Raw genomic sequence first — 21,108 nt, forward strand, 5'->3', positions numbered from 1 at the left:
CTGGGTGGAAGCCTCTTTGGAGCTAGATTAAAGGCTCCTACCAGGAACCATCCCAAGACCTGTGAGGATAAAGGGGAAACTGGCCAACACCTTCCTGGGAGGGGTGTGGCTAGAAGGCCTCAGAAAATCGGCTACTTCCTCCATCCCTTGCCCCAGCCTTTGCCCAGTGATAGGATGGGGGGGATGAGGACAGGGAACCTATGAGGTGGGGAAATGAAAGATGCTGGGAGGGTAGTGGTCCAGGAGCCCACTCAGGGGAGAGGGGGAGCCTGCTGCCTTGGAAAAGGAGGAGGGAAGGTCCCCCTGCTGCTACTAAGGGTCCTTTCTAACGTGAGACCCAGGTAGGACAGACAGAATGGGCCAGTTTGCTAGGAGCTGGGAGGCATCAGTGTTTCCCTAGCTTCCTTCCATTTTTGGGATCTTCTGCCCTGCCCCGTCCTCTGAGCACCGGGATCTCTGTTTCATACCTGACTCCCCTCTTACCCCTCTAGAAACCACAGGTGTCCTGCCCCCCTCCACTCTAGCCGCGCCCCCCCCCCCAGGCTGACCAGCCTTCAGTGTGGCCACTCCCTGCCTCTGGGGCCCGTAACCAGAGCCTGGCTCCAGCCGGCTTTTCCGGTTGGAGGTTGGAGGTGGTGCCCAGATCGGAGTGCCCCTGAAGGGGGGCCCACCCCTGGCTGGTCCCAGGCCCACACCCCGGAAGTCTCAGGCCTCTGGGAAGCTCCTAGGTCCCGTGGTGGTGAGAGCTGTGGCTGGCAGTTGGGAAAGGGGGCAAGACTGGAGTTTGGGGACTCCGGAGGTTGGCCTTGCGGTTACACGAGAGGGCCCCACGGGAAAGCTGGGAGACAGTGACCCAGCAACCCTGCCCCCTGAGCGCAGAGAAGGCCAGCGAGTCCACAGGTGGGGGATGCAGGAGCTGCGAGGCTCAGGGAGGAAGTGAGGGGAAAGGGATACCGCGAGGTTTAAGCAGGACCGGGGCATATTGGGAGCTCACTGCCAGGGACCCCTTCCTTCCAGTCTCTGTGTGACCACCTCCTCTCCCATAGGCAAGATGATCCCAGTGGCCGAATTCAAGCAGTTCACGGAGCAGCAGCCCGCCTTCAAGGTGCTCAAACCCTGGTGGGACGTGCTCGCGGAGTACCTCACCATAGCGATGCTCATGATCGGGGTCTTCGGCTGCACCCTTCAGGTGAGGGGCGGGGCAGCGCCTAGGGGCGGGGCCTGAATGTGTGTGGGACCCGGAGTCTGCAGAGGGAAAGGGGCAAGGCCAAAGCCTGGAAGGGCGGAGCCTAAGGGGACGGGACCAGAGTGTGAGGGGCTTCTAGGTCCAGGAAGTTGAAACCCTTAGCTTCCCGACCCGAGCTGGGGGCGTCACCAACGTCCTCGGCATTGATAGGGCATGCCTTCCGTGTACTGTGCAATTACTCGGTTTTATCCCTGGGATTTAGAAAGGGCTACAGTTAAATCTCCATTTTTCAGAAGCGACCAATACTCAGAGCCACTCTTTCAAGGTTCCAGCCAGCTGGGGCAGTAGGGATGCCCCCCTCCCCTCCAACCTGCCTGGCCAGCCTCTCCGCCTCACCTCTCTCGCTCGTCCCCAGGTGACACAGGACAAGATCATCTGTCTGCCCAGTCACGAACCCCGAGAGAACTCGTCGTCGTCGTCGGACGCCCCCTGCCGGCAGCTGCTGCCCAGGGGGGTGTCTGAGCAGATGGGTGACCTGCGGCAGCTGAACGGCCTGAAAAACAACCTGGACTTACAGCAGTATAGCTTCATCAACCAGCTGTGCTATGAGACTGCCCTGCACTGGTACGCCAAATACTTCCCCTACCTGGTGGTCATCCACACCCTCATCTTCATGGTCTGCACCAGCTTCTGGTTCAAGTTCCCCGGCACCAGTTCCAAGATCGAACACTTCATCTCCATCCTGGGCAAGTGCTTCGACTCGCCCTGGACCACGCGGGCCCTGTCCGAGGTCTCCAGGGAGAACCAAAAGGGCCTCGCTCCTGGTCAGGTGGTGGCCGTAGCAGCGGCCGCAGGGACAGGGACCGGGAAAGCATGTGAGGGCGAGAAAGAAAAGGTGCTGGCAGAGCCTGAGAAGGTGGTGACAGAGCCACCGGCCGTCACTCTTCTGGACAAGAAAGAGGGCGAGCAGGCCAAGGCCCTGTTTGAGAAGGTTAAGAAGTTCCGGGTACATGTGGAAGAAGGCGACATCCTATATGGTATGTACATCCGGCAGACGGTGCTCAAAGTGTGCAAGTTCGTCGCCATCCTGGTCTACAACCTCATCTACGTGGAGAAGATCAGCTTCCTGGTAGCCTGTAGGGTGGAGACCTCAGAGGTCACGGGCTATGCTAGCTTCTGCTGCAACCATACCAAGGCGCACCTCTTCTCCAAGCTCGCCTTCTGTTACATCTCCTTCATGTGCGTCTACGGCCTCACCTGCCTCTACACACTTTACTGGCTCTTCCACCGGCCTCTCAAGGAATACTCCTTCCGGTCGGTGCGGGAGGAGACTGGCATGGTGGACATCCCCGACGTCAAGAACGACTTCGCTTTCATGCTGCACCTCATTGACCAGTACGATTCACTCTACTCCAAGCGCTTCGCTGTCTTCCTGTCCGAGGTCAGCGAGAGCCGGCTCAAGCAGCTCAACCTCAACCATGAATGGACGCCTGAGAAACTGCGGCAGAAACTGCAGCGGAACGCCCGCGGCTGCCTCGAGCTGGGCCTGTGTATGCTGCCGGGGCTTCCGGACACCGTCTTCGAACTCAGCGAGGTGGAGGCGCTCCGACTGGAGGCCATCTGTGACGTCACCTTCCCACCCGGCCTTTCCCAGCTGGTGCACTTGCAGGAGCTCAGCTTGCTGCACTCACCGGCCAGGATGCCCTTCTCTTCTCAGGTCTTCCTTCGGGATCGGCTCAAGGTGATGCGCGTCAAGTTTGAGGAGCTGCGGGAGGTACCGCTCTGGGTGTTCAGTCTGCGAGGCCTAGAGGAGCTGCACCTAGAGGGGCTCTTCCCACCTGAGCTGGCCCGGACGGCCACCCTGGAGAGCCTGCGAGAGCTGAAGCAGCTCAAGGTACTGTCCCTGCGGAGCAATGCTGGGAAGGTGCCGGCCAGCGTGACTGATGTGGCCGGGCACCTGCAGAGGCTCAGCCTACACAATGACGGCGCCCGGCTGCTGGCCCTCAACAGCCTCAAGAAGCTGGTGGTGCTTAGAGAGCTAGAGCTGGTGGCCTGTGGCCTGGAGCGCATTCCACACGCTGTCTTCAGCCTGGGGGCACTGCAGGAACTGGACCTCAGGGACAATCACCTGCGTTCCATCGAGGAGATTCTCAGCTTGCAGCACTGCCGCAAGCTGGTGGTACTCAGGCTGTGGCACAACCAGATTGCCTATGTCCCTGAGCACGTGCGAAAGCTCCGGGGCCTAGAGCAGCTCTTCCTCAGCCACAACAAGCTGGAGACCCTGCCCACCCAGCTGGGCATGTGCACCAGCCTCCGTCTGCTGGACGTCTCCCACAATGGACTGCACACCCTGCCGTCTGAGCTGGGCCTCCTTCAGAACCTGCAGCACCTGGCTCTCTCCTACAATGCCCTGGAGACCCTGCCCGACGAGCTGTTCTCCTGCCGCAAGCTGAAGACGCTGCTCTTGGACTATAACCACTTGAGGCAGCTCTCGTCCCATGTGGGGGCCCTCAGGGCCCTCAGCCGCCTGGAGCTCAAAGGCAACCGGCTGGAGGGGCTGCCGGAGGAACTGGGCAACTGTGGGGGCCTCAAGAAGACTGGGCTCCAGGTAGAGGACACACTGTATGAGGGTCTCCCGGCCGAAGTGCGGGACAAGATGGAGGAGGAGTGAGGGCCTGACGCCAGGGTGGGGCAGGGTGAGGGGGGGGGGGGGGGCGCTGGCGCTCCAAAATCCCTGCCATTGTCTTCAAGGGAGGTAGCCATGTAGGGCCAGGCCAAGAAAGGAGGTACTGGCATGTCAGCTTTATGGATCTCTGGCAAACTCCTGTGACTGGTTTGTCTGGAGATAGACAGGAAGTTGAGGATTAACCAGAGGAGATTAACCTAGTCTTGGAATTCCCAGACCTAAACCTCACCTAAGTCCTTGCCCCACCCTGGGCCAAAACTGCTACTCTCACCGCCTCCCACTCCCCAAAATAATATCCCAGCTCAATGAGTGCCTCTTTGCAGGAGGGAGAACATTCCAATGGGATTTCCAACCCTCTCTCTTCAACAACAAACCAGTGTATATCTGGGGTTCTCTCCCAAGGAGGGGACACAGAGAAAAGGGACCAGCTCCCAACTTTGATGCCAAACCAAAAAAATCCAAATCCGTTGCCAGTGAGCTGGTTTCAGCTCACAGCGACTCCAAGTGTTACAAAGCAGATCTGTTCTTCACAGGGTTTTCTTCCCTGTAAGGAGCTCTTGGTAGCGTAGTGGTTATGAATCGGGCTGAGAACCGCAAGGTCAGCAGTTCAAAACTACCAGCTGCTCTGCAGGAGAAAAATGAAGCTTTCTGCTCCCGTAAAGATTTACAGCCTCGGAAACCCTGTTCGGGGTCCCTATAGGTTGGAACGGACTCAATCGCACCTAACAACAACAAAGTCACTGAAGCAGATTGCCAGACCTTTGTTCCACAGTACTACTGAGTGAGTTCCAGTCACCATCATTTTGACTAGCAGTTGAGCGTGTGACTGTTTGTGATACTCTTATTATGTATCAGTTATCTACTCTGATGGACCTATGTACACAGAATCGTGGGCAACTGGGGAGGTGTGCAAAGCGGCACAACCCAGGCCCCACCCCGATAGATTGACTCAGAGGGTCTGAGTCAGGGCCAGGAAGCTGCTGGTTAACAAGCATCCCAGGTAATTGCTATGCCGGTGGTCCTAACTCTGTTGGGAAATACTTGCCTGAAGGGTAAAAACCTGAATGTCTAGAACAGGGATTTGGAACTCTTTTTAGGTCTTAGGTCCTTTGGGAATCTGAGGTAAGCTAGACACCTCCTTCCTCGTAAAAATGTTCATGTACGCACAAAATTTCAGGAACAGTCTCAGGCAGGTAACATATCTCCCAGAAGGTTTTTTGGGCTTAGGGGACCCCAGGTTAAGGACACCTGCCGTAAAGGCTACATTTTCTGAGGACTCGGTAACCAGGTGTCATCAAGTCCATTCCAGCTCATGGTGACCCCATGTGTATCAGAGTGGAGCTGCGCTTCGTTGGATTTTTAGAAGGAGATTGCCAGCCTTTTCTTCTGAGACACCTCTAGGTGGACTCAAACGTCTTACCTTTTAGTTAGCAAATAAGCATGTTAACTCTGCACCACCCAGGGATTTTTCAGATCAGAATCAAAACCCCATGTCATCAAATCGACTTCTGCACTATCATGGCGACCCATGTGTGTTATAGAGTAGAAATGCTCCACGGAGTTTTCTTGGCTGTAATCATTTGACCATATAGCTCAGAACAACTTCGAGACAATGTTGCCAAGAATGGGAATCCCAGAACACTTAATGGTACTCATGTGGAACCAGTTCGTAGACTAAGAGCCAGTCTTGGAACAGATCAAGTGGATGCTGCATGATTTTGAATCCGGAGAGGTGTGTCAGGCATGTATCCTTTCACTGTGCTTAGTCAGTCTGTACACTGAGCAAATAATCTAAGAAGCTGGACTATAGGAAGAAGCATACAGGATCAGAATGGGGGAAGGCAAGTCAAGGATTTCCTTATACTTGAATCCACAATTAACTCATGGAAGCAAGAGTCAAGAAATTAAATGGACTGTACTGGGCAAATCTTTAAAGTTTTAAAAAGCAAAGGTGTCACTTTGAGGACTAAGGTGCACCTGACCCAAGCCTCATATGCATGTGAAAGCTGCACAGTGAACAAGGCAAACCAAAGAATTGATGCATGACAATGACGGTGTTGGGAAAGAATGTTCACTATACCATGGACTGCCAGAAGAATAAACAAATCTGTCTTGGAAGAAGTTTGACCAGAATGCTCCTTAAAAGCAAGGCTGGTGAGAGTTTTCTTACCTACTTTGGACATATCAGAAGGGATCAATGCCTGGAAGACCTCCTGCTTAGTGAAAATCCGAAAGACCCTCAATAAAATGGATTCAGACAACGGTTGCAACTATGGGCACTAACAGTAACAACTGTATGGCTGGCACAGGTCCAGGTAGTGTTTTGTTCTGTTATACAGAGGGTCACTATGATACGAACTGACTGAACAGGCACCAAATAACAACATACAAAAGTAGATGGCCAGGTCTTTATTCTGTGGTGCCACTGAGTGGGTTTGAACTTCTAAGCTTTAGGTTACATCAGCGAGTGTTTAATAAAGAATTCAACTGATGAGAATTCTAATGCTGATCTTTTCTGTTCACTCATGTCCTCGAGTATGTCTTCTAATTCTGTAGACCAATTCCACCACCAGAGGCGATTGTCATGCACCAGCATCAAGGGTGTGAGTCTCTGGGTGGGTGGGTGCAGAGGAACAGGAAGGGGCTCGGAGGAGTAATGAGAAGACCGACGTTAGGTGGTATCTTCTGTCTAGATTTTTTTTTCTGGAGAATTCCTTTTTCTCTACTGCCCATTTATTCTCCTGACTCCACACTTTTGTGTCTTCTCCATCCATAAATCCACTAGATGAGGATCCAGGCTGGATTAGGTGTGGGCAGAGCACTTGGCCCACCTGACTGTGCTCTCAGGTGGACTTGGCCACCTGCTAGGTGTTCAAGTTGTAAGCCTCCTCCTGGCACCTAAGAGCAAAGATAATTTGCTCTCTGAGGACATAGAGTTGGTTCCAGGTGAGGACATTTTCCTGGCACCCTTGTTATCTGCTGTCAAATTGGGCCTCAACTCATGACACCCCTAGGTACAACACAATGAAGGGCTACCTGGTCCCTCACCGTCCCCAGGATTGGAGGTTGTGATCCACAGTTTTCATAAGCTAATTGAGCTCTGATAGCGTAATGGTTACTAATCGGGCTGCGAACCACAAGGTCAGCAGTTGGAAATTGCCAGCTGCTCCGCGGGAGAAAGATGAGGCGATCTGCTCCCGTAAAGTTTTACAGCCTTGGAAACCCTATTCAGGGTCGCTCTGGGTTGAAACCGACTCGACGGCACATAACAACAACAACCAGGTTTCTTAGTCTAGTTTGTCTTAGTCTGGAAGCTCTATGGCTTCCACGAATGGACAGGTGATTTCATGAGGTGCATTCGCTGGGAATGGAATTCTACCACTGAATCCCCACTGTGCTCTGAGCACCTGGGCAAGCTGAAGTAGCTGCTTAGGCTTCAGAAGTACGGGCCCGCACTTAACAACAGTGGTCCGAGCCCTACCCGTCTCCTTCAGCCTGTCCTCAGCCAACCCCGAACTTGTTAGGGCAGGCTGAGGTGGAAAGGGCTCCCACAGATGCCTAATTATGGTTAGGAGGAGGCACTGCGCAGTGAGACCGGGGTTAGGCAGCAATTAAGTATGACAGGGATCCACTATCCAGCCGAGGAAGGCAATTCAAAGGCCGAGCTGGGCAGAGCGAGGATGAAAAAGTCACAGCTGTGATGATCGGGGGCGACTGTGGCCAGACAGGGACACCGTAATGCACACACGCATGGGAAGCCACGCGCGTGACCGCATCTCCCACTACCACCCCCCCGTGTGTGTACGCATGCGCGCCGCTTTCCCCGCCCACCGATCGCTAAGGGTTCCGGCACAGCCTCCCTTGCCACCGGAGCGCTCGGGAACTCGCGCCTGCGCATCACAGTGGAGGTGTGCACGTCACCAACCGCGGGCTCTACGTTGTGTCATAGGTCCGGCTGAGACGAAGTACGCACGCGCGGATGCTCGCACGCAAAAGGGGCGGGTGCACATCGCGGACATGCGCTGTGCGGGGCAAGACGGCGGCTCGGTGGGGTCATCTGAACGCAGGCGCAGTGCGGTGTTTGTCTGCCGGACTTGACGGGCGGCCGGGCGGTGTGCGGCGGCGGCGGCGGGGAAGATGGCGGCGTCCTCCTTAGAACAGAAGCTTTCCCGCCTGGAAGCAAAGCTGAAGCAGGAGAACCGCGAGGCCCGGCGGAGGATCGACCTCAACCTGGATATCAGCCCCCAGCGGCCCAGGCCCAGTAAGCACGGCTGCGTGGGGGAGGGGGCGAGCGGGGCGCGCGCAACGGGAGGCCCCGCCCCGCCTTCAGGACACGCCCCTGCTTCCGGGGAGCTCGCGCTCCGCCTCTTCTCCGTCCCCCGCCGTAGGCTCTTTTGGGAGAGGGTCACGGTGACCCGGGGGGCATGGATGGGGCCGGCGAGGACTCCGACCCAGGGCTGCCCCTCCGCTATCGGATGACCCTCCCCAGGCCTGGAAGCCTAGATAGCCAGTCCCAGGCGAGGCCGCCTCACCTGATGACCCGCCCATCTGAGATCCTGAGAGCCTCTGTCACGTTGTTCATTAAGCTGGGCACCCTCTACTGCACGGGACCGTGACACACTTGCCCTCCAGCTGTTTCAGTAACTCTGTTCAGGCAATCTCCTCTCCCTGCCTGGGACCTTGTCATTTGAGCTCCACTTACACACACACCTGGCTGGGGGACATCTGAGGTCACTTGACGAGACGTAATCCTTCCGTCTCCATTCTCCCCTATGACTATATCTAGTGGTTCTCTCTCCCCAGCCGGGGCGGAGGGAGGATCTTGTCATCTGAGCTCAGCAGAGAACCCTCCCAAACACATCTTAACCACATACCCCCAGCCCAGAGTTCCTGTAATCTTCTCCAGGCCCCCTGGTACCCCACCTGACCAGTTTTACTGCTGTCGTCTTGACCGTAAGGCGCCCTAGTGGTGTTAACCGAAAGTTGGACCCCACCAGCCACTCCACGGGAGAATGATGAGGCTGACTGATTTGGTAATGATTTATAGCCTCGGAACGCCTGTGGAGCAATTCTCTCTCCTACAGAGTGGACTTGATGGCCTTGGGTCTTGACCATCTGGTGACTTTGTCTTCTCAGCCCTCTAGTCCTCAGGCTGTTCCCTTTGTCCCCCCCATCCCACATTAGGGCCACCGCATCACATACTACACTCTTTTCTGATCCTGCTGTTACAGCGTCCGCCATCCTAGCATCTTGTCACCAGGTGTTCACAGCAGGGGGGCCCTCCCTGCATGCACACCTGCCCTGAGATCCACATTTAATGTTCTCTCCTTATATCCCATAAAATATCCCCCCAAATCCTCTCCGCTGGAAGGAATTCAGCTTCCCCGTTCCCCTCCCACCCTATCACTTTTTGTTGTTTTTTTTATTGTTTGTTTACCCCAGCAAAATGTCCTTTTATGTCCCCTTGACTTGGGGACATTGTCATCCCTCATGACCCTCTGGTGTCTGTGGGATCATCTGCTGACAGCTAAGGCAAGGTTGTTACGTGCTGTGGAGTCACCTTCTATAAAGTTTCCCAGGAGTGGCTGGTGGGTTTGACCTGCCAACCTTGCAGTTCAGTGTGTTATCCTGCTCCCCTTCCCCTCACAGCATTCGAGTAGTAGGTTCATGGCCTGTTCACCCAGCCTGACTCCCTGTGCCTGGCACACGCCCCAGTACCCTCTCGGGCATCGGTGGTGGGCTTGGGGTGAGGTGGGAGTGCTGGGGTTGAAGACGACCTGCGGCAATACATGAGGGGACCATGCTGGGCTCTGCATTGTAACTCCCCATTCCCAGTGTGAATGAGGCAGAGCTGGGTAGGGGATGCCTTGAGGGGGGGTGGCTGGTCCAGCAACTTCTGTCCCAGGAGCAGAGCTAGGCCCGAGGCAGGCAGGCCCAGAGGAAACCCCCTCCCCCCAGGCATCTGTGTCTGCGTCCGCTCCATCCCTTCCTCCCATCTCTGTCGATTTCCCCATCTCTGCAGTTTGGTGCCTTGCGCCTCCCCCACCCCCTCCGCATTATAATTTTATTTCTTTTCTTTTGGACAAATCGGTGTTTCTGTTGTGATTTATCGTGGTGTTGTTTTTTTTCTTCCTTTTCCCCATCCAGTTATTGTGGTCACTCTAAGCCCTGCTCCTGCCCCGTCCCAACGAGCAGGTACCTGCCTTTTTATCATCGCCGCTTGGATTTCTGCACCATTGACCTAACGCTGCCCTGGCCGGCCGCAGAATGCCTTGCCCCCGCCCGGCCCCCTGCCCACGCCCACCCTCACCTTCTCTCTCACTCCACATGCGATGCCCTGGCCCTGCAGGCCGCTTCCTCTGTCCTCTCAGGTTTGGACTTCCTGGAGGAGTGGGCACCCTGCAAGTGGAGGAGTCTCCCAGGGGTGGTGTGCGTGGCCATGCATGTGTGTACGCGTGTTCATGTGTGTACATACGTATACATGATTGTGGGTGTGTTTACAGGAGTGAATTGTGTGTGCTTATAGGAGTGTATCCATTTATGGGTGTGCACATGTGTCCATGTGTGTCTAGGTACCTGTCTGCACAGGTGTGTGTGTGTGCACATGTATAGGGGTAAATGTGTGTGTGTGTGCGTGCGTGTGTCTGTCTGTGGCTGTGCATGGTCCAGTTACTCCAGTGATTCTGTAACTGCAGCCTGAGCACCTCCTCTGTTCTGTGCCCTGGGGACTGAGCAGCGAGAAGATAGACCCAGTCACTCCCCAAGTGGTGCTGAGCCTCCAGAGGAGACAGACGAGGAGCGGGGAGGGGAGCCTGCCAGTGAGAGTGCCAGAAGGCCCAGAGGGCCCCTGTCCCACCATGCTAAGGACATGGGCATGTGGGTGCAAGACAGTTTGTATTGGAAGACACCGGGGCGAGGGGTCTGGGCTTGGTTAGGCAGTCTGGGGACGTGTTGGGATGTGTGTGTTGGAGGGAGCTGTCTGCATGTGGTGGAGCTGCGTGCCATATGCCAGTGTGTGCCTGTTTGTGCGCGTGCATGAGCACACTGTGGGTCCCCCACCCTCTCTTGCTCCTGTGTTCTCATCCTCTCTCCGTTCACCTCTTTGCTCCCACTCCACCTTCCTGAGCTGCCATGCGCCCATCACTTCCTCTGTGGCCTCTGCTTGCAGAGCCTGTGTGTGTCTCCGCTCCTTCCCCCTCAGGCATCCTCACTGGCCCCACAGGTCCCCATGGGGCTGGAAACATCTGTCCCCCAGCAGCTCTTGCCCTGTGCTCTGGGACCCTCAGGGGGCCTGGGGACTGTGCAAAGAGGGGACAGAGGGTGGTGGTATGGTCCTTACCCAAGATCTGATGGTGCAGACAGAAAAGGGGCCCAAGTACCCCACCACAGAGACCCTCAGGAACCCCAAGTAGTTGAGCTGGGGCTCTGAATGCAGCCATGGTTGTGGGGGTAAAGGCGAGTGGGGCAGGAGAGGCCATGTGGTGAGCACTAGCCTGACCCACCAGGGTCTGCCCCTCCCCTCCCAGGCCTACAGGACAGAGCCCCATTCTGGCCCCTCCCTCCAGCTGAGGTCAGGGTCCCCGATGCCAGCACCTCAAGCATATTTATCTTGACTCATTGGGCCGTGTGTCTAGGGCCTCGCAGAGCCTGGGAAGAAAGGTGGGCCTCGGCAGGAGGGAATTTAGAGGGGACATCTAGCCATCATCCTCTCCAACCAGTGACCCCTTCCCCAGATGGCAGGACCTTTGGGTCCCAGGATTCCTGGGGCTCACCTCACCCCCTTCCCCTGCTCTTGTTGCCAGTCCTGTCCAGGGGGCTTAACTCCCAGGAAGGGCTGTCTCTACCATGCCTCCTCTGGGCAGCTGGACCCCGAGTCTTGGCTCTGTCTGTCTGCCTCCTGTCCCCTAATGCCGCCTGACCTGGGGTGTCTGCTGCCTGCCCGCCTGCCTGCCCGCCTGCCTGTAGCATGTCCGAGCTGTCCGCATGCAGGCTACTGGAGAGACCTAGCCCCCTGCCTGACCCAGGCCCACTCACCCCCAGTCCCTGTCTCCTGGAGGGCCAGTGCCACCTGATTGCACTCAGGGCGCAGGGCCTGCCCTCAGGCTGGCTGCAAGGTGCCCCTGGACTTAGAAGCAGAGCACAAGCTTGGTGCCCACCTACTCCAGGTGGTCAGCCTGGCTCTTGTTCGCAGTTGGCTCAGTGCCACCCTCGGCCCAAGGCTAATCTTGGCAGTGTTGCCTCCTGGTTGGTCCAGAATGTGGACAGAGGCCCCGGGTGAGCTTCCTGGGTGGGGGTGGGAACCAAAAGGATTCCCCAGGGAGGCCACCTGGCTAGGGACACAATCAGCTCTCAGCCTCCAGGCCTTACTCCACATCAGTACAAAGGTGGGGCTGTGTCCTCAGCCTCTGGGTGCCACCCATCTTGCTTCTTCTGGGTGGGAGAAGGCATTGATGACCGTCAGCCCTGCTAAGCAGAGGCCTGTGCTGGTCTTCATTTGGGAGCCAGGGACAGGAAGGAAGGTTGGATCCCGGAGCTTGCAGCTAACGCTGCTCCACCTGGCTCTCACCCCCTCAGCCCTGCAGCTCCCGCTGGCCAATGATGGGGGTAGCCGCTCACCATCCTCAGAGAGCTCCCCGCAGCACCCAACGCCCCCTGTCCGGCCCCGCAACATGCTGCTGCTGCCATCTCCTTTCTTCACGCCCCGCAGCATGGAGAGGTGAGCTCTTGGGGCCGGAGTCAGTGTGGGCACAGTCTCGGCCGAGGGAGGAGGGTGGGTAAATCTGGCAGAGACTTGTCTGTTAGGGGGCCTGTGGGTAACCACAGATTGGACAGGGCCCCCCCACTTAGCACACACTCCCTGTCTCCCCAGCATTGAGATTGACCAGAAGCTGCAAGAGATCATGAAGCAGACTGGCTACCTGACCATTGGGGGCCAGGTACCTACCTACCCTTGGCACCGTGGGGGCGGACAGGCAATGGGAGGGGCTGGGGGCAGATGCTTGGGCAGAGGCCCCCACACCCCTCCAGCCCTCGTTCTCCTGGCCAGCGCTACCAGGCGGAAATCAACGACCTGGAGAACCTGGGCGAGATGGGCAGCGGCACCTGCGGCCAGGTGTGGAAGATGCGCTTCCGGAAGACAGGGCACATCATCGCGGTCAAGGTGAGCCGTGTCCCCGGTCCCCACCCCCTTGGAAGTCCCATGGCCCGCTGCTAAAGCTTCCCGCCTTCCCGTCCAGCAAATGCGGCGCTCGGGGAACAAGGAGGAAAACAAGCGGATCCTCATGGACCTGGACGTGGTGCTCAAGAGCCACGACTGTCCCTACATAGTGCAGTGTTTCGGGACCTTCATCACCAACGTGAGCCGGGCCCCGCCCCTCAGGCCCCACCCCGGAAGCAAGGGTCCCGGAAGTAGCTGGACATGCCCTTCTTGAACCCTTCCCCCACCCCACCCCACCCAAGCCACTAAGGGTGCCCAAACCTGTTCCACCCCACCCCCTCCCTGGGACCTGGAGGGGGGTGGGGCGGGCCTCCCAGAGCGCCATGTGCGTGCTGCCCCCGCAGACGGATGTCTTCATCGCCATGGAGCTGATGGGGACGTGTGCCGAGAAGCTAAAGAAGCGGATGCAGGGCCCCATTCCGGAGCGCATCCTGGGCAAGATGACAGTGGCGGTGAGCTCCCAGGCGGGGCCAAGGCCCAGGGCCCCCCTGGAGCAGCCCGTCACTGCGTCTTCCCTGTCCCCACAGATCGTGAAGGCACTCTTCTACCTGAAGGAGAAGCATGGCGTCATCCACCGCGATGTCAAGCCCTCCAACATCCTACTGGATGAGCGGGGCCAGATCAAGCTCTGCGATTTCGGCATTAGCGGTCGCCTGGTCGACTCCAAAGCCAAGACGCGCAGTGCAGGCTGCGCCGCCTACATGGCGGTAAGCATGGGCGGGTGCCGGGCGGGCCGGATGCAAACCTGGAACAGCATCCGGTACAACGACCCCTCCCACCCACAGCCTGAACGCATCGACCCCCCGGACCCCACGAAGCCGGACTATGATATCCGCGCCGACGTGTGGAGTCTGGGCATCTCGCTGGTGAGTAGGGACCTGCCACCGGGTGGGTCCGGGAACTTCTGAAGGGCAGGAGAGTGGGCCCGCAGCCGGCCGCGGCTCCAGCTCCACCTCCACCCGCTTCTCTTCCAGGTGGAGCTGGCCACAGGACAGTTTCCGTACAAGAACTGCAAGACAGACTTTGAGGTCCTTACCAAAGTCCTCCAGGAGGAGCCCCCCCTCCTGCCTGGTCACATGGACTTCTCCGGGGACTTTCAGTCCTTCGTCAAAGACTGGTGAGCACAAGCCCTGCCCCTGGGGGTGTCCGGAGCCCCCAGGTGGGCCAGGAGAGGAGTGGTGGAGGGTTCCTTGGGGGGGTGGTATCTGTGAGCTGACTGGAGTCGGTACCCAGGGAGCCAGAAGTGGGATGTGAGATCGAACCTGAGGGGAGCCAGGGACAAAGGCTTGGCTGCTAGTCGCGGTCTGTGTCCATGGTAGTTCGTCTGGCGCTGGTGGGGAGCCTCACAGCGTGCTCTCGGCACAAACGAGCTCTGAGTGCGAGTTCCCGCTCCTGCCTATGCTGCAGTCCTTGGCGCACCTGCTGAGGGGGGGGAAGGGCGGGGGACTTCCGGACGTCGGTGGTTCAGGGCTGTGAAGAGACCAGCAGCGCCTCCTGTAGACCTGGAGGACTCCTGGTTTTTGACTGGGGTGGACTGTCCAGAAGGTGGAGGTGGTCAGGCCCCTCCCAGGACACTCACTTCTCTCTCCACTCCCTCCTTTTCTCCAGCCTTACTAAAGATCACAGGAAGAGACCAAAGTACAATAAGCTACTTGTGAGTACTGCCCCCTACCTCCCTCTCACCACCCCCCCCCATGAGCCTCTCTGATCCTCCCAGGCCTGAAAGGGAAGCCCTCTATACTGAGCCCACCCCTTGGGCCCACAGGAACACAGCTTCATCAAGCGCTACGAGACGCTGGAGGTAGATGTGGCGTCCTGGTTCAAGGACGTCATGGCAAAGACCGAGTCGCCTCGGACTAGTGGAGTCCTGAGCCAACACCACCTGCCCTTCTTCAGGTAGCCGAGTGGTGGCGGCCAGCCCCACAGCGGCCCAGGGGCATGGCCACAGGCCCGCCCGCCTTCCCCACCTGGCCACCCAGCTGCCCAACCAGGGGCGACCTGGTAACCTAGAGGCCACTGAGGACAAAAAGTAGGGGGCGCCACCCCACCCCCAACTCCTTGCCCAGCAAGTGTGGACAGATGGACCCCTAACCCCTGCAGCCGTGGGGCTAGCTGGTCAAGTGCGCCCCCAACAGACACTGTGAACAGAAGACCTCGGGCCCGCTCCCTCTTGCTATTTATTCATTTGTAACCTCTGGGCTGGGGCGGCCTAGAACCCGGGAGAGAGCCAAGTCTGCACCCCCACTGTCCCCTCGCCTCTGTCCAGCGCACATGTCACCACCTCCCTCTCTGTTCCTCAGTTCCTGTGTGGCTCTCTCCTGGTCTCCCGCCAGGTCTCTGGGCCTGGACTCCGCCCACACCAGTGAATGGTGGCCTGGGAGTTGGGACTGTCGCCAGGACTGGGTCATTCTCTCTCTCTCTCTCTCTCTCTCTCTCTCTTTGATCTCAGGGGGTCCTTTTTGGAGTTTCTTGTATTTTATTGTACTTGGTGGGGTGTGAAGGGGGTGGGCAGGGGAGGTGGGGAGCTCGTGCTCGTGGGTTCGTTGGTATCTTCAGAAACTTTACCAAAGTCACTCTGAGCTGCTTGTGTAGCAGCCTGTTCTGGCAGGCTCAGTGGGCTGGGGGCTCCTCCTCCCTAGGGTCCAGCCACTGCTTGGGGTGCATCAACATCCTCGAGGCAGGGCAGAGGGGACCCTGAGTGCCAAGTCACACAGGCTGTTGTTGGGAAAGGTGAACATATGCATGTGAGGAGGTGGCCCCTGGGAGGCAGCTTGTAGGGCACACAGCATGGATGTGGGGGCTTGAGAACGTGTGACAGGGACAGACGAATGAGTGCTGGGGGGAGCTGAGGCCAGGCCTCGGGGTGGAGAAGGGGGGAGGTGGCCCGTAAGTGTCCCTCTGCTTAACTGCAGCTGCTCAGCCCCACCTTGGGGCCCAGAGTAGGAGGGAGGGCGCAGTAGGCTGGACAGAGTGGGTGGCATTTTTGTTGGTAATGCATGCAAATCAAGTGGACAATTTAAATAATGAAACAAACCCACAACCGTCATCCAACCAACACCAAAAGTGAGGAGTCGCTGTCTGGAGCCGAGGCAGGAAGGCTTCCGGGTCACTGTATCGCCTATTGTTACTCTATTCACGCAAAGCCGCATGTTTAAGATGTAATACAGTCATCCTCTGCCCACCCCAGGGGAAGGACACCTTCTGGGAGTGGGCTGCCCTGCCGTGTCCCCTTTGTGAGGGGATGGGGCCTCCAAGCCTGGCCCTGCGCCCCCCCCCCACGTTACCCAGCCAAGGGGGCCTTAGCTGGGTGGGCCCAGGGTCAGCCCAGGCCTGAGGCCAAACTGCCTGGTTTGGTTTTTATTTAACGTTTCTGTATATTTGTGTGTGTCCTTTGCCCCATGGCCCTTCAGTGTTAAGCAGGGGCTCTGGGGGAGCCTTCTGCTCCCACCATCCTGCCTCTGCCGCCCTCCCCTGTGTCACCAGCCGGCCCTCCTGACCAGGTAGAGGGTGCACCAGGCGGGTAGGGGCCTGGGGAGCCCAGCAGCCCCTGCCCCTTCTCAGGCCACCAGTATTGCCCTGACCCTTTTTAAAACAAAATGCCCTTGTTTGTAAACCTTTAGATGCTTGAGAATAAAGCCCCTCCCTTTTCCTCCACCAAATGGTATTGTGTGACATGGGGTGGTGGTAGCCTGATGATGTGGGAAGGGTCCCAGATGCCTTTGGTCATGGGGATAAATGGCCATTCCTATGAGGGGAAACGGGTGGTTGGAAGGTGGTTTGTCGTGATTCAGTCCCAACCAAAAGTTGGCAGTTTGAATCCACTCAGAGGTGCCTAGTGACCTACTTCAAAAGGCCGCAGCCTTGAAAACCTTACAGAGCACAGTTGAGCTCCACACATGGAGTCACTACGTTTGGCAAGGCGGTTAGTTTGGTTCTTTGGAAATACACATGGACTTTACCATCCCCCAGCCACAGGTGGGCCAGAGAGATCCCATAATCCCTGATAGACCTTGGGCTCCAGCTCCAATGTCCCTTTTGTCTGCCACCCCCGCTCTTTGCCACCTGCCCACTAGTCAAACCTGGATCCTCCCCTGGCTGATGCCTCTGTGCCTCACCATACACACACACACACACACACCGGTAACCACGGTGCAGCATGTTGGGTACACTGCTCCTGCTACTGGCCCTCCTCCACTGGACCACCAGCCTGCCTGGTGGGCCACCAGGTACGTATAAGCTGGGGTCACCAGCCTACCATGCTCCCAGTCTGACCTCCATCCTCCCACCTGGGTGCATGGCTGGAATGGGACTTAGGTGCCTGCTTCTCAGGTTGGCCTGGCTCCCCCACCTGTCCCACACATATGGGGGGGACCAGGGGTGGGGGCAGTCTGGGCAATTCTGAGGGGGTGAGTGGTGATGTGAGATGTTTGAGATCCAAGGCAGGGTGCTGAGAGTCAGCTCAGGTCTTCTGTGAAGCAACAGCCCTTGGGCTCTCATTGCCACCATGTTTCTCTCTTAGCCTCAGCCTGACCCCTGCCCCACAGCCTTTGGGGTAAGGAGCCTGGGCAAGCAGTAAAGCCCCTGATCTTGGTGGCCTGGCTGGGTTTGCTGTACCCAGAGTTCTGGGGATGGGAACACTACCCACCTTTAGAAAAGGAAGGGATGGCCAACACCCCCTCTCCAACCCAGCCTGACTGTACCTCTAGAAAGTGCTAGTAGGGGAGAGACCTCTGGATTCACCCAGTCTGGTTCTCCACCCAGGGGTTCCTCAACCCCTTCTCTGACCACAGGCCCCTCACCCGTTTTGAAGGTGGAGAAGCCCAGGTTGGGAAAGGGCGAGTGCATAGTTCTGCATTCAGTTTCAGCAGCTGGGGGGTATCCAGTAACTATCACTTTGAGCCCAGCCGAACTGGCACCCGGCTGAACACAGCGTCTGCCATCACAAGCAAGCACTTGCCCAAGTGTAAGGGGCAGTGCGCCTTCCCTCCTCTGTACCACCTTCTCCTGCGTCAGCACCCCCATTTCCCGTGGCGCCTGGACCCTGGCTGCGCCGGCCCCTCTTCAATCTAGAACTGTCAGACGCGGAGGATGCCTTCCCACGTCGCGCAGGGCCGCTCGAGGTTCCAGCGGACAGCCGAGTGTTCGTGCAGGTGCCAGCACTGGACCCCTGGGGCGGGTGGGAGCGGGGTCGGCCTGGCCTGATGGCACCCCTGCCCTTCAGGCGGCCCTAGCCCGTCCCTCTCGGCGCTGGGGTCTGGTCCTGCATCGCTGCTCCGTGACACCGTCCTCACGCCCGGCCCCTGGCCCTGCGCTGGCATTGCTGCGCGGGGGCTGTCCCGCCGACGCCTCGGTTCTCTTCCCGCCGTCACCGCCATCCCTCGGTGTCGCACTCCCTGTGCGCTTCAGTTTCCGCCTGCGCCCGGTCTTCAACGCCTCTGTGCAGTTCCTCCACTGCCAGCTAAGCCGCTGCCGCCGGACTGCCTCTCTGACACAACCGCCACCAACGTCGGTGCGCAAGCACATGATCCCTAGGGGTGGAATGGGTCTCTGGTAGCTGGGAGAAGACCCCTTCTGGGTTTGGGATCTGGAGAAGGGTGCTCTGAGGTCTGGGTGTGAAGGAATATTGGGTTCTTAAAAGCTGGGTGCTGTTTGCAGGGATTCCCCCAAGGGGGCGTGGGTTTGGTACGGGTTGTTCAGATGGACACTGAATACAATCCTGGGCAAGTTCTGGAGTCCTTCTAAGGGAGAGGAAGGAGGCCACCGAGTACTCAGTCTCAAACCTAACAGCTGTAAGGGTGGTTCAAAGCGAGGCAGCGTTTCCTCAGTTGCACATGGGGGGGGGGGCGGTCACTGTTGGTTCAGCAAGAAGCTTGTTAAGTGCTGAGTCGGTTCCGACTCATAGCAACCCTGTATAAGGTTTCCAAGGAGGCACTAGTGAGCTTGAACCGCTAACCTTGAGATTCAAGCCAACTTTTGCAGTCCAGCGCACTAGCTGCCACACTGCCACCATTCAACAAGCTTTCTGTTATTAAGTGCCGTCGAGTCGGTTAGCGACCCTGTATAGGGTTTCAAAGGAGCGGCTGGTGAACTTGAACCAACAACCTTGCAGTTCAAGCGGCTTTGCAGTCTGGCGCATTAAACTACAGCGCCACACAAGGGCTCAGCAAGCTTAGACGCTGGGAAAGCAGAAGTGGTGTGACCTCCTCCCCTTGAGAGGCTGCACTTTGGCGTGCCTCCGGGGCTGGGAGTTTGTTATATATCTTAGGGGCTGGATTCATGAGTCGCAACAAACTCCATGGCACTGGGTTCTTTTAGTGGTAGGACTCGTGGCTGGGGTGAAGAGCTGGGCACTTGGATCTCCCAGGGCCCAAATGTCCCCCCTCTTCCCTCCCGCACCCACAAGTGTCTCCCTCGGGATGAGGCATGCGCAGGCAGTGGCAGCCGCGAGAGCCTGGGCACCGACAGCCCTCACCTGCACACGCTGACGCAGCCCATCATGGTCACAGTGCCGCGGCTGCCCCCACGTGAGCACGTAGTCCTGCCCCACAGTGGAACCTAAAGAAGGAGGGTGGAGCGGATGCCTGGGTCCTTGGCCCAGTCTCAGCGTTCTACTCTTCCCAGGGCCTCCAAAGGGCGTCCTGGGCAGGGCCTTGCACCCCGAGCCAGCCGCACAGACCTCCGCTGCCTTGGAGCCCGCGCCGGTGGTGGCGCTGGTGGTGGCTGCCTTCGTATTGGGCGCAGCGTTGGCCGCCGGGCTCGGCCTGGTTTGTGCACACTCAGGTACCGACCCTTACCCGCCAGGACCTCCACCAGGCCCACAGCGATCACATAACTAGGGCTGCCTGTCCATAGACCTGCCCCCGCGACGCCTGGAACAACCCCCAGGGGGAGCTCTTACCTCAGCCCAACGCGTCGCAACCCAACTCTTCAGCGTCTTCCTCTTCTTTCCAGCGCCCCCACTCCCTGGCCCGCCACCCGTGCCCAGCGGCTCCCAGCCCAAGAGATCCCAGTGAAAGAGGTAAATTGTATGTGGTGGGGAGTGGGGGAGGGGTGTAACATGGGAGGAGTTGGAAGTTGTTGTTAGGTGCCATCGAGTCGGTACCGACTCATAGCGACCTTATGCACAGCAGAACAAAACACTGCCGGATCCTGCCAACTTCACTACTGTTGCCACGCTTTAGTCCATCTCCTTGGGGGTGGGGGTCTTCCTCTTTTTCTCTGACCCTCCACCTTACCAAACTTGGTATCCTTCTCCAGTGACTGGTCCCTCTTGACAATATGTCCGAAGTATGAGAGATGAACTTTGGCCATCCTGGCCTCCAAGGAGCACTCTGGCTACACTTCTTCCAGAATGGATCTATTGGTTCTTTTGGCAGCCCATGGCACTTTCAATATTCTCCTCCAAACCATAACTCAAAAGCATCAATTCTTCTTAGTCACTGTGCAGTTTCCGCATGCATATGAGGTTATTGAAAATACCATAGCTTGGGTCAGGCTCACCTTGGTCCTCAAGCTGACATCTCTGTTCTTCAACACTTTAAAAAGTTCTTGTGCAGCAGATTTGCCTAACACAATATGTCGTTTGATATCTTGGCTGCTGCTTCCGTGAGTGTTGATAATTGATCCAAGAAGAATGAAGTCCTTGACAACTTCAATCTTTTCTCCGTTGATAAGGATGTTGTTTATTGGTCCAGTGGTGAGGATTTTTGTTTTCTTTACATTGAGATGTAATCCATATGGAAGGTTGTGCTCTTTGATCTTCATCAGTTAATGTTTTAAGTTCTCTTCACTTTCAGCAAGCAAGGTTATATCATCTGTATATCACAGGTTGTTAATGAGTCTTTCTCCAATCCTGATGCCAAGTTTTTCTTCATAGAACCCAGATTCTCGGATTATTTGTCCAACATACAGGTTGAATAAGTATGGTGAAAGAATACAACCCTGTCTCACACCTTTTCTTAATTTTAAAACATTCAGTGTTCCCATATTCTGTTTGAACAACTGCCTCTTGGTCCATAT

At 57.3% G+C, this 21,108-nt stretch overlaps 3 protein-coding genes across 5 annotated transcripts; all 3 read left to right on the forward strand.

Moving 5' to 3' along the window:
• Window positions 1-1,051: 1,051 nt before the first annotated feature.
• LRRC8E (leucine rich repeat containing 8 family, member E) lies at window positions 1,052-3,857 on the forward strand. The gene is made up of 2 exons (XM_006868862.1): window positions 1,052-1,189; window positions 1,602-3,857. Exons 1-2 carry the CDS (start codon window positions 1,052-1,054, stop codon window positions 3,855-3,857), a joined length of 2,394 nt encoding a protein of 797 aa, XP_006868924.1.
• A 4,052-nt stretch (window positions 3,858-7,909) lies between these two features.
• MAP2K7 (mitogen-activated protein kinase kinase 7) lies at window positions 7,910-15,120 on the forward strand. 3 transcript variants are annotated; one of them, XM_006868863.1, is made up of 12 exons: window positions 7,952-8,133; window positions 10,020-10,067; window positions 12,447-12,588; window positions 12,742-12,808; window positions 12,919-13,032; window positions 13,109-13,228; window positions 13,434-13,541; window positions 13,617-13,796; window positions 13,875-13,955; window positions 14,064-14,206; window positions 14,698-14,743; window positions 14,855-15,065. In XM_006868863.1, the coding sequence occupies exons 1-12, from the start codon at window positions 8,010-8,012 to the stop codon at window positions 14,987-14,989; spliced, it is 1,308 nt and encodes a 435-aa protein (XP_006868925.1). In that variant the 5' UTR covers window positions 7,952-8,009; the 3' UTR covers window positions 14,990-15,065. The 3 variants fall into 3 exon arrangements, with proteins under 3 accessions (XP_006868926.1, XP_006868927.1, XP_006868925.1); XM_006868864.1 differs by lacking the exon at window positions 10,020-10,067 and having other exon boundaries at window positions 7,910-8,133; window positions 14,037-14,206; window positions 14,855-14,989; XM_006868865.1 differs by lacking the exon at window positions 10,020-10,067 and having other exon boundaries at window positions 7,946-8,133; window positions 14,855-15,120.
• A 2,125-nt stretch (window positions 15,121-17,245) lies between these two features.
• TGFBR3L (transforming growth factor, beta receptor III-like) lies at window positions 17,246-20,102 on the forward strand. The gene is made up of 6 exons (XM_006868997.1): window positions 17,246-17,315; window positions 18,064-18,239; window positions 18,311-18,598; window positions 19,454-19,613; window positions 19,711-19,869; window positions 20,041-20,102. The coding sequence occupies exons 1-6, from the start codon at window positions 17,246-17,248 to the stop codon at window positions 20,100-20,102; spliced, it is 915 nt and encodes a 304-aa protein (XP_006869059.1).
• Window positions 20,103-21,108: the final 1,006 nt, after the last annotated feature.

Source organism: Chrysochloris asiatica, unplaced genomic scaffold (assembly GCF_000296735.1).
Source record: "Chrysochloris asiatica unplaced genomic scaffold, ChrAsi1.0 scaffold00125, whole genome shotgun sequence".
NCBI lineage: Eukaryota > Metazoa > Chordata > Mammalia > Afrosoricida > Chrysochloridae > Chrysochloris > Chrysochloris asiatica.